The sequence below is a fragment of the Papaver somniferum genome, unplaced genomic scaffold, assembly GCF_003573695.1.
Source record: "Papaver somniferum cultivar HN1 unplaced genomic scaffold, ASM357369v1 unplaced-scaffold_152, whole genome shotgun sequence".
NCBI classification, from domain to species: domain Eukaryota; kingdom Viridiplantae; phylum Streptophyta; class Magnoliopsida; order Ranunculales; family Papaveraceae; genus Papaver; species Papaver somniferum.
Window position 1 is genome coordinate 583,622 of NW_020624598.1, and position 11,686 is coordinate 595,307.

Below are 11,686 nucleotides of genomic sequence, written 5' to 3' on the forward strand. Positions count from 1 at the left end.
GCAATGCGGAAATGTGATGGGTTTATGGAAATGAATTTAGGAAGAGAGGTTGGTTAATTGAATGATAAGTGAGGCTTATATTAATTGGAAATGAAAATGATACAATGGAACTTTAGTGTCGCAACTTTGGCTCACTCAATTTCTTACAAGAAAGTCGCTTGGACTTGCACTTATCTCTCTAGCTCTCACTCTTTCTTTATCTAACTCGCATAAGTTTTCAGATGGATTTCAAATGAACCCATCGTCACCTATTTATAGGCTAAGTTGACCGACCAAAAGAACTGTCTAGACACTGAAGATTCTAGACTAATGTGGACTGATTTTAGGAGAAACACGTGCCTAAAAAGTTGGAAAAATCTAGAGAAAGAATTCTCTAGAAAACTACAGAAGATGCTGGAGAAGGAAGCCCCATACTCCAGCTCTCCCTTTGGGCCGGATAAATCTATTCTTCTGTGCTTTTATATTTAACCCATATGCACTCTTTAGCACCACAAATTAACTTATATTTTTAACAAAAGTTACTCTGAGAACTGATGGTCGCGACTTCACAGTTGATGTGGCTGTAGCTTTTAAGTCTTTATATATCAAGAGGAAGATACAGTTGATGATACATAATGGCAAGGTTGATAATAATCTGGTGATTTCTCTGGACGGAATGGTCTGTAGCCATGTGTTAGAGTTGGTGATCGAGTACTGTGAGAAGCATCCCTTGAAATATAAAAAAGATGATCGTTCTTCTGATGCATGCTGATGATGAATGTATTGAAGTTACCCGTGCACCTGAGACCTGGGATGCTTATTTTGATAAGAAGGTCGATCTCGACGCTCTCCCTACCTTGTTCGGACTTATCTTGGTAAGAGGATGTTTCTCCATTTGTTTTTTTTATTTTGAACTTAAGGGTACTTTGTTATTTTACTTTTTGTCTATGCATCTCATTTCTCACTTTATTTTACTTGCTTGTAGGCGGCAGACTATTTGACGATCAGGAGCCTGTTGGACCTGACATGCGAGGAAGTTGCTGACATGATTAAGGTAAAGACAGCCGATGGTATCTGTGAATTCTTCAAGATCGAGCATGCCCTCATCCCAACTGAAGAGGAGAGGCTCAGGCGATATATTAGTATGACATGAAATGTCAAAACTGACTTTTGAGGGGAAAATGATGATTAACAGAGGGGGTATAATAGAGTAGTTTATGGAGGTGCTCCGTTTTGTCTTTTGAGGCTGTACACGTAAGGTTAGTTGGTCAGAAAGTGTACTTGTTTTTTTCTTTAATACCCATGCATGAATAAAGTTTCTTTCAATTCCTTGGATGAAATGTATAACAGATAAACACCCTCTCGATCAATAATCTCAGACAAATTGCACCGTAAACCTTCTTCGAAAAAGGTGGTAAAGGAATTATTCTGAACTCTTCGTCTGCTAAGTCGAAGGCCACTATCTTACCGTATCGAGACCAGTAAAGTGCTCGATCCATTTGCAAAAATACCAGTGCCATTTGGATGCAGTCATGCAGCGGTTGATTTTCCATATATATAGTAGAGCTTTCCTTTGAAGATAGGACTTCACAACAAAAAAAAAAAAAAAGAGACCTGCTTTGGACTCTAACATAGTGTGATTACGGCAGGATTCAGAAACCGAAGACTACTTTGATTACCTTTTATTAATCTCTTGGTTATAAAGGATAGAGCAGACCTGACTCAAATTTGTCATGAAAAACTGAAACTTCTAGGGTTGTGGATTTTCCTCTAGATTGTTACTCCTCATATTGGGAGGTGCAGCTTCTGATTGTTCAAATGGCAGAGATGTATATAAGAGGAGGAGAGTGCTTTACAGATAAAGGTGGTCCTGTCATTACTGAGAAGAAGTTTCTTGGTGATGCCCGCCGGTCAGATGAATTTGAAGAATCCGGTAATGACAATATTTCTCATCCAGAAGAAGATGATGCCTCGTCAGTGAGCTCACTCAATGAATCTCATCCAGGTGAATCGGTATTTGAATCTGATGACGAAGACGACGAGGAGGATGAGGACGAGAGAAAACGGAACGTTGCTGGGGAACAGGCTTGCGGAGAGGGGGAAAAGTATGCGCGGAATTTTTGCGGCGCAGATGATGAAAATTATCTGGAGATAGAAGGTATGATGCAGCAGCTGATGATAGGCGATGTGACTCCTGTAGTAAAAGAAGATGATGACATCTACGATGTTCAAATATATGGTTATTATCGTGAGAGCAAAGGATATGGAGGATATGGTATTGTTATACGGCTGGTGAACCCCGAAAAGAACACTGAAAAACACATAGGTGCTTACTATTTGGCCTCCAAAGGAGGGTCATATCTTTATTACCTTCTGATGGGAGTGAAGAGATACTTGGAGATTGCTATCGAACGGCGAATTGGTCGAGCTTGGTGGTCGATCAATTCGGCAAGAGTTGTGCACTACTTTAACAACATTTTCAGATGTGCCGACATGCTAACTGACTGCTTTCATTCCAAACGTGATGTTGATGATGTTAATTTCTGCCGGAGGTGTTGTGCAGGTCTACTGTGGTTGACTGATGAAAGTTTCGAAATATTGGATCCAGTTATTGAAGATATCATAAAGCTGCAGTTTAAAACCAAGTTCAGACGTAGAGAAGCCGGTGATGATAGTCGCAGTGAGGCTGCGTATTATTTTGCAAAATTAGGAGCAAAAGAACTTGAGGGGAAGATGAAACGAGGCGTGATTCCAGATGAGGTGCAAGAAGTTGAGGTGAAGGAGGATCAACTTCCTCCAAGGCTATCTACCGAAAATCCCTTTACTTTTGGTAGTATTTTGTAGCAGTGGCCAGGGATCTAGGGCAATAGCTATCTCTTTTGGTATTGTTATGCTCTCTCTTCTGTTAGTCCTACTAGAGTATATTGGGTTGTTACTGCACAATGGAACCTATATTAAGTTTTATGGCACGATAATGTTATTTTCTTTTGTTTTTTCCGATAAAAAAAATAAAAAATCTCCCATGAAATGGGATGAGCTGCATCTTCTACTTCTCCATCAAACTCATATAGCCAACAGCTTATGGTGAAGACCAAAATCTAAATACCCCTAATATAGATGGTTCAGATTACTGTTGGAAAACATATCTGCAAGCCAACATTACGGCCATATGCTGGAAACTTCTGTATAGGGGTTGTGCTAATACATAGCCGAGAAGAAGAAGAATTGTTGGACGATGGAAATCAGAGAGAGATGTGGAGACGGCCCTAAGCCTCTATTTATTAGGGCTGACACTATGGATAGCGGCCTGTTCTCTGTCCACCGTAAGCCCGTTCTGTTAGCCCGTTTGAATTGCTCTCAAATTCTCAAGCAAGTAAAAATGTTTGTTGTGTGGTTACACACTTGCAATTTACCCGCTGAACTGCTCTTGCACTAATGAAGACTGACTCTGCAATGGCCGCAGTCCTCAAGTAATAAATTAGCGAAGGAAAAGCAAACGATCTAGAGAGGAATTAAATCACTACCCAAATACAAGAACATCATCAAGTATACGCAAAATTAACTAATACTCATCAACCTGTGATGAAGCTCAAGCCTAAAAGCTAATCTTGACCCAATTAAGCAACAGGTTTTTCTAGTACTTGTTAGACATGGAAAATACATAAAAGTGGAGACTAGTCAGCAAAAAGTTATCAGACTTTTAAAGTGGCTGAAACCCATGGTTAATAAGGTTGCCTTGATCAATTCCACTGTTAAGGAGGTTAGACTGCCTTCCCGTCCAATTCTTTTGCATGCATAAGACGCCGAAAGATGGAATAGATACAAATAGCGCCTGCGATCTGTCTTGCAACATGATCTGAATCTAGAAGAAAAAAGTCGCCCGTGACATGTTTACTCTGGAATTCTTCGAAGCAGTTTGTACATTCCAAATACATTCATATGCCCCCACACATATGGGATGAAGAAAGATCTGTACTTGGCAGGTGAGAGTTCTCTGTCGAGATACGGTAATGCTGCAAGAACCTAAAATTCACAAAGTTGAATCAAAGATCAGAGAGATGCTTAGCGTGAGTAAGGACGACATATACATAGAGACGTGAAATAGAACATTACCTCCCATTTATTTATATCGCTTCCTCGAGTAGGATAAGGTCGTTTAAGCTGCAATTCTATAAGGAAGGTACAGGCTTCGAGATCTTTGAGCTGCAATATCAATAAAACAGAAATATTTGAAATAGAAAAGTTTAACAAAGATCTAGTAAGTTAGAGTCTGCTGCACTCAATCCAGATCTGGATATAATTCAAAGATTTCCAAAGCAATGAATATAAAAGCAGCAAAACAATCTACAATCTGAAAACAGAAACATTTCAATCACGCTGTCGAACTGTACCTAGACTTTCACTATTGTTTTGAAAATGTTTTGGGATACAGAACTTGTTCTCAGATGTCATAATAACTGATATAAGAGAATGAGAGCCAAGATTTTTCCCTAAGGGTGAATCTCCATACCGATCTCTCAGGAAAGTTCATTATATAAACTAATTTTTGCATCACAAACATGGGGGCAACATATTTAGGAGAGTTGGTAAGATTGGACGAGAGAGTATATTACGTATTGTTTATCAGACGCCTTGTTCTTGTTGTTGAAATAAGGAGGGGACGCAGCAGTCCCACCCAAGCTAGAATTGAATGGATGAGGAAGGAGCCCTCGGAATCCATCATCTATCCATCGAACTTCACTAACATAATCAGGAATGAAAAAGGATGATGGGTATCGATGCCATTCGCTTCCTACGCAGAGCACGGAACCTACAAAACCAATGTTAGATCCACAAATGAAAATTACAAATTTCAGATATCAAGCCATTTTATAACAACTTAAGGATTTATTCTGGTGTCTCAAATGTAAGACCAAATGGGAATAGAAACTAGTTCTCACTATTTCCAGAATCTTCATAGTGTTCTAAGTGCTTGTAAATCTCCAAAGGCGCAGAGTACCCATGAATAAGCGAGAATGTCCGACCATGTGAGGCACATAATATGACTCCAAGAGCTATAGGTCTGAGAACTTTAGCAATCTGTATGGAACAGGCACACGGACATGGTAATCGTCAAAAAAAAAATATACTGAAGTTGCAAAGATTTTGTGTTTTCGATCTTTTCCTTCTCTTAAGTTAAAAATATATCTCATTCAAAAAAGATAATTGAGATATAAGCGTAGCTCACCATGACAAGCACAGATCTGTATTCAGGATCATACTTATTTCGAAAAAGATCAGGAAAGCTCTCAATGACAGCTGAAGCAGCAACACATATAAGAGGGTATATTGGATAAAGGAACCTGCACGGGGATATACATCAGGGTCAATATATTTCCACAATTCTTATCGCTGGAAGGAATGCCCGATAAAAAATGCAGGAAGAAATAGTACAGGCTAAACTAAATTTGGCTAACCCTGAAAAGCAAGATTATAGGTATGGGTGGTAATTTCAACAAGGATCATATGATATTTGAGCAAGACAAACCGAAATCTCCAAGAAAGTAAATAATCACCATCATGAAATTATAGAATCAACAGAAGCAGTAGCATATATGTGTTGGGTGGCAGCAAATATCACTTTATGCTAACCTTTCTTCTTTGTGGGGCTGCAAAGACATAAACGCCAACCAAATATAAATTGGTGAGACTACAACCAGCAGGTCAGGGGCATATTTCTTCTTTGCGATTGGAAGAATCGCAACGAACAACAGCGCAAGAACCAAACCGAAGTTGAAATTGTTGAAACCATTCCGCAAATAAAATGATGGCTCTTCGGTCCCATACAAATGGCTCTCCCCCCCTCCGGCGACATTATATACCAGCAGATTGAAAACAGACGATGTCCATTTTCCGTAGTGGTAATAATCAGTAACTACAGAGAGTGTCTGAGGTACCAAATTGAAAAGATATCAACACATAGAAAAAAAAGAAAATAGTGCACGAAAATAAAAATTATGGCCCCATTTGTTAATATTTGATGTAAGGTCTGAAATTCTGATAAGAGGCTTCTTTTACTGTGACAGTCAACAAGCAAGGTAGATGTAGTTGCCCATATGCATCTTTAGAATCATGACCTTCCACAGAAAACAACTGAAATCTTTCAAGTTTAGTTATCTTACCAAAACAACAACAGAAGTGGCTGCAGCTGGAAAAAAGACTTGCTTAAATCTTTTCAGTAAACAATAGCATGTGACTGGAGCGACAACAAGGATTGAGAATGGCCAGCCAAGGATGACACCAGCAGCTGCAACTGAAACTGCCATTGCAGGTTTATCGAAAAGAAAGAGTGCTGACGAAAGAGTAACACCATACATAGAGAATGAACTTGGCAAGAAACCTGGCAAAACAAAACGATTAGCAACATGAATCATTAACCACATTTTTTCTATATCTGACATCATTATTAAAGAGAAAATGCCGCACTGTCTCAAAAGATAATCATAGTTCTTTTTCACTCAGAAAAATGGGTATGAGTGTCAGGGATACAACACCATTACTGTCCAACGCAGCAAGCTAAAAACACCAAATATGGTAAGATAGGAAGTGCAGTTAATGTTATGACATTCTCCTCAGAAAAATAAAAGAAGAGATCCAGGCTTATACTGAAGAAAAGGGCAGCCAATTTTCTTCTTCTCTTTCTTGTCTCTGTCTTCTTCCACTTTTCAGGCTTCACATAGCTAAGCTTCATACAAGGGCTTAACACAGCTAAAATGAAGCTTGTTGCAGACAATATAACTTCTATAGATGCGTCTTACAAGAGAAGTACAATGGGTATTAATTCGTATGGTGTTCTTCTTCAGATATGGTAAAGGAACCTACAACCTTTTATGTATATTCTTCTGATGCTACTTCTCCAGAAGCTTAAACTGTTTTGGAAGCTTTGGGTTTCCCAGCTTCTAATTCCTAATGTTTTGGTGGTCAATGATTGTAAACAAGTAGTAGATTACATTAATATTGTGACTGTGTGAGGCATCTCCTTTACAATTAATTGAAAAATTCAGGTAAAATTAGAGTAGTCTAGAAACACACTTAGGTCCTTTAGTATTGTTATGAGTGCTTATACTAGCAGGGTTTGCTAGACCTAGAAAGTCAACTAGTCAAGTAGTGTCTTGTCATCCTTCCCTTCCTATTTGGTGGTGTTCGTATAGGGAGGTGACCTTAACACTATTTGTAACTCTCTTCTTGTTAATGCAAGGGTTTTTTCGGCCAGAAAATAAAATGTTGCAAAACTAGCTACCAGGGCTGTTGCTGTGTCCATGTGTAACAGTGTTTGCAGCGAAATGGCAATTTTTTTAGAAAAAAAATGTCGTTACACAGAACACCACAAAAAAAAATACTAATCTTCGTAGTGAAAAGAAAAATAAAGATAGTCCACTTACTAGTGCTAGCAAAAAAACAACCACTTGTTAAGCATAGCATCGCCAGTGTATAGGTTGCAAGTCGTTTCCCATACTTCCTGGAAAGAGCTACCACCAAAGCTGACTCTGTCACTGCTGAGATGAGACCAAGGAATAGCCTTACTGCATAAAATACTCTAACCTGTCATGTTCAGAGGAAATGTTGGAAGAATCTCATAAGCAAAACGTTCTAAATCACCAAGAAATAATGAAACCAATAGAGTGGCAAAAACTAAAAGGAAACAGAATCACTCACTTTTTCGTCGCCGATGAACCAGGAAGCAGGTCGAGCAACTAATTCATGGAATAGGATGTAAAGATACGAGCGAAGCCCAAACTCGGAGCTGCAACATGAATAAAACTAATAGTTACTAAATTTACCACAGAGCTAAGCAAACATGTGTCACTTCGATGCATTTCCCTTTCTAACTAGATTATAACCCTTGCAACTGAGACATGCTTCAAGAGACATCAAAGTTCTCGAAAAAGGTCCAATAACCACAAAAAAGAAGGAAGAACTCAACGGGTTCAAGAAAGTTAAGGCTGGACAAAAATGGCTCTCAGAAAGAAGGAAAGTTTGCCCTTACTTCAGCAAAAGAAGCATGACCCCCCCCTACAAAGACGACCCTTATTATGTTGGTTCCAATGCAATACTAAACAAGTTTGCACTAATCGAATACTTGTGCCATAAGTCCCTCAAATGATTTTCCGTTTCCATGAAGGTTTGACAACTCGAAGTTGCACATTATCCCTTTCCTGTAATAGGCCGTGGGATTGCGACCAAAAATCAATAAGGTTGTATTGATATATTAACAACGATACAATCACGCAATTGAGCCCAAAAAACAGGAAGGTGTAGTTTCTTAAACACAATTTGTCGCATACCTAATAACAGATTGCGTGGCGCTCAGTGGAAAATGATGCCACCTTACTCGACATAGCCTTAAATTACTTAAACATTCTTAAATTATACCAGAAATTAAAAACCCTAAACTCAACGTATTGTTGAGGTGAGCCCAGAATATCAATTTTGCAATGCAATTCGGGTTGTTCATTCGATTGACATCCTAATTAAGTGCTTTTCCCTTCGTATTTGCTTTTTAAATTACAACATTTTCCCAAAAATAAGAAACCCAAACCCTAAACTCGATAAACCCAGACCTAATATACAAAATATCAGATTCTCCGTACCAAAAAAAAACACCTATGAATCGAAAATTAGGGCACCCAAAATGAGTAGAACACTACAAATTACCTGTACTCCCAAGTTTGAAATCCAGATTTGTAAAGAAGGTAATGAAGAGGCTCCCAATAATTAAAGACTTCATCGCAATCGTGAATGATATTCGAAGTAGCGCTCATATATCTAAACACAATCAATGCAACCAATGGTAATAACCATTTCACTCCCTTCTTATCATCATCACCATCTTCTGTGTATTTTGAATTCGATTTATCCAACCTCGAATAAGAAGAAGAAGAAGATGAAGAGGATGATGGATCCGAAACATTTACGCGTCTCTGTCTTGCTGCTGAGGCTGTTGTTATCGACATTTCTGATTCACTCTGTGTTTTCTTTGTTCAAATCGATTCTTTCATTGCTCTGTTATGACCAAATGATAGTAAAGTTTGTTCCTTTTCTTTTCTTTTCTTTTCTTTTTCTTTTCCCTGATACCAAAGAGCACAGAGAAGCAACATTAAAAAGAATTTGTTCCTTTTCCTAACTACTAGGGTATGACCCGGGTTTTGGATTGGTTATTGCATTGGCCATCGGGGAAATTAGGCCAAGGCCCACCAATAATTTCTGAAATTCTGTTTCTCAGTTTTTTAAAAGGTCAAACCACCCTTTTCTTCGAGAGACATCATAAAGTGAAGTGAAAAGAAAAAACTGATGAACTCCGATTCTTCGTTTTTTAAGATTTGGATTTTTCAAATCTTTCTCTAGACCACGAAAATACCTTTTTCTTTGTTAAATTTTTTCCCAAATCAACGAAACTAGGTTTTGTGTCTCAAAATCTCTGGTTTAATTTGGGAATTTTGGGTTTCTGGATATTATTCGAGAAGAAAAAAGAAATTAAGATTGAAGTTGCAAAGGGGAAGAAGAGTCTTGCGGTATTTCGATATTATCTGAATCACTATGTACATCAAATGAGGGGAACCACATCAGTACGTAGCAGGACCAGCAGTAGTAATTCAGAAGAGATCAACGCTCTTTTCTCGCCTTGGATTTTTAATTGGGATACATGGTAAGTGCTTAATTATCTAATTTCAATTTTGATGTTGGTACAATTTTAGTTTCCTCGTTAACAAAATCTTGTGTGTCGTGTGATTTATTTTATTTTATCACTATATTGATTTGTATTTATTATTAAATTAAGTGGGAAGATTATAAATACCCTCCATTTTGGTTGACCTTGCACAAATACCCCCTAGGGGTAAAAAGTAAATTTTTTTGGAGTCAACTTGAGCAAGTTGATTCCAGTTTTTGGATGCAATTTGTATAAAGTTGCGTCCACTTCTGGAAAGAACTTGTGTTAGTTGCCTCCCCTCTGGTTGCTACCACTTTTTAGAAGATAGGGCTATTTAAAAATTGAATAAGTGTATATTTCAAGAGGTAGATTTTGAGGGGTATGTAAATAATGTTCCCTTAAGTTAAATACACTTGTATGTTAACCAAACACTTAGTTTGATCCCATAGTTAGGTCTGGTTTCGTACTTACACTATATAACAAGTGTTCATCATGTAGTTGTCATCCTCTTGACAGTTCATGTCTATATTAAATCACACAAGGTGTGTCTTGAATAGGTGGATATCAAAAACATTGTGGCGTACTTGGTACCCTCGTCATTTCACAATGTACTTGTAATTGATATCGTCATTTGTATCTGATTTTTGGTTATTTTTAATTTAGTATTTTTGATATTCTTATAAGCGATCATATAATCATTGCTTTGAACAACTTGAAATATGATTAAATATATATATATATATATATATATATATATATATATATATATATATATATATATATATATATATAAAGATAATCAGATAGTATAAACAATTAATGTTCTCTATTTGCATTTACTCCAAATTGGTACACACACCCAATGACTTGTCGTCCAAATGATTAAATTAGAACATTAAACGCGTACACTAACAATATTATAAGATGAACATCATCTTTTAACTTTCAGAGTAGCTATGTTTGAGCATCCAACGTACCTTATAAATTTTTTAATAAAACGAGAAATATATATGTAAATAACTTAGCCAAATGGAATCCTCTTCTTCGCATCTTTCTGAGGAGGAATATCATTGTGTTGTCATCCTCTCGTAGGAACAAAAGAACAACAACAACAACAACAACCTTTACCAGAGAAAGGTTGAATCGGTTTTAACTAATGCTAATAGCAAAAGTTGAAAACCCGAAACACGTATGATTTTATGTTAAACAAAAATTCAACATATTATGACTTTTCACATATGAGTTTCAATCAGAACACCTTATGATCATTTGATAAAGCCTACCAACATGGGGTAGAACTTAATTCCACTAAATCAAAAAGCCACACAAACCATAAGGGTTCACACATCATATGAGATCGAATATTAAGGTATGAAAATCGAAATCAAACATCCCATAACACATAGCAATAATATAGAGCATTCAAGCACATGCTATGTAATCGAAAAACTATCACAAGAAAAACTATAAAATTGAAAGAAATCAAAAACTGATGTCTATTTTGTTTGGATTACTAGGTCTCAACCCGTGCCGTAACGACATGGGTAAGGATATGTGTTTCAAATGTATCCATCGATTCATACATGTCGTAATTGTCTGAGAAGAATCGAACCGATAGATCCATGTCTAAATGTTTTGAGGAGTTGGTTAATAAACATGTCCTTATCCCCGAATTTTTTAATATCATGTATGTAAGTCATACAACCCTTTGGGACAAACATAGTTAATGGTTAGAGCAAAACCTATGGGTAGTAGAACATTACTTCATTCACTACTTCAAAAAATATCATCAAAGGTCATTCACCAAACTTGTAACAAAACTAAAAACACCTAAAATTACTTTAAAAGCAATTAGGTTATTGCAAAATCTTTTAGCATTAGAATTTAATTTTTCTCTTTGATATAAATTTTTGGGTTCCCAATTTACATAGATTTGTGTTTATTCATTTTCCTAAAATTTATAATAATATTTAATTCTTGATCCATTTCTTTTCTTGTCTCTTTACCTATTATCATGAA

At 37.0% G+C, this 11,686-nt stretch overlaps 1 protein-coding gene across 1 annotated transcript; it reads right to left on the reverse strand.

Annotated features, from left to right (window-relative positions):
* Positions 1-3,481: 3,481 nt before the first annotated feature.
* LOC113336299 (dol-P-Man:Man(6)GlcNAc(2)-PP-Dol alpha-1,2-mannosyltransferase-like) lies at positions 3,482-9,144 on the reverse strand. The gene is made up of 10 exons (XM_026582249.1): positions 8,674-9,144; positions 7,675-7,762; positions 7,401-7,560; positions 6,141-6,358; positions 5,611-5,906; positions 5,207-5,321; positions 4,920-5,058; positions 4,593-4,789; positions 4,093-4,182; positions 3,482-4,002 (listed from the first exon to the last, which is right to left on the reverse strand). Exons 1-10 carry the CDS (start codon positions 8,970-8,972, stop codon positions 3,871-3,873), a joined length of 1,734 nt encoding a protein of 577 aa, XP_026438034.1. The 5' UTR covers positions 8,973-9,144; the 3' UTR covers positions 3,482-3,870.
* Positions 9,145-11,686: the final 2,542 nt, after the last annotated feature.

What these genes read in the sequence shown, in the direction of transcription:
- LOC113336299 (XM_026582249.1), bottom strand. Translation starts at nt 8,972, where the DNA reads ATGTCGATAACAACAGCCTCAGCAGCAAGACAGAGACGCGTAAATGTT. An exon ending in TTTCAAACTTGGGAGTACAG is followed by an intron (nt 7,763 to 8,673) that starts GTAATTTGTAGT and finishes TTCATGTTGCAG; the next exon opens with CTCCGAGTTTGGGCTTCGCT. An exon ending in ACAGATCTGTGCTTGTCATG is followed by an intron (nt 5,059 to 5,206) that starts GTGAGCTACGCT and finishes TGTTCCATACAG; the next exon opens with ATTGCTAAAGTTCTCAGACC.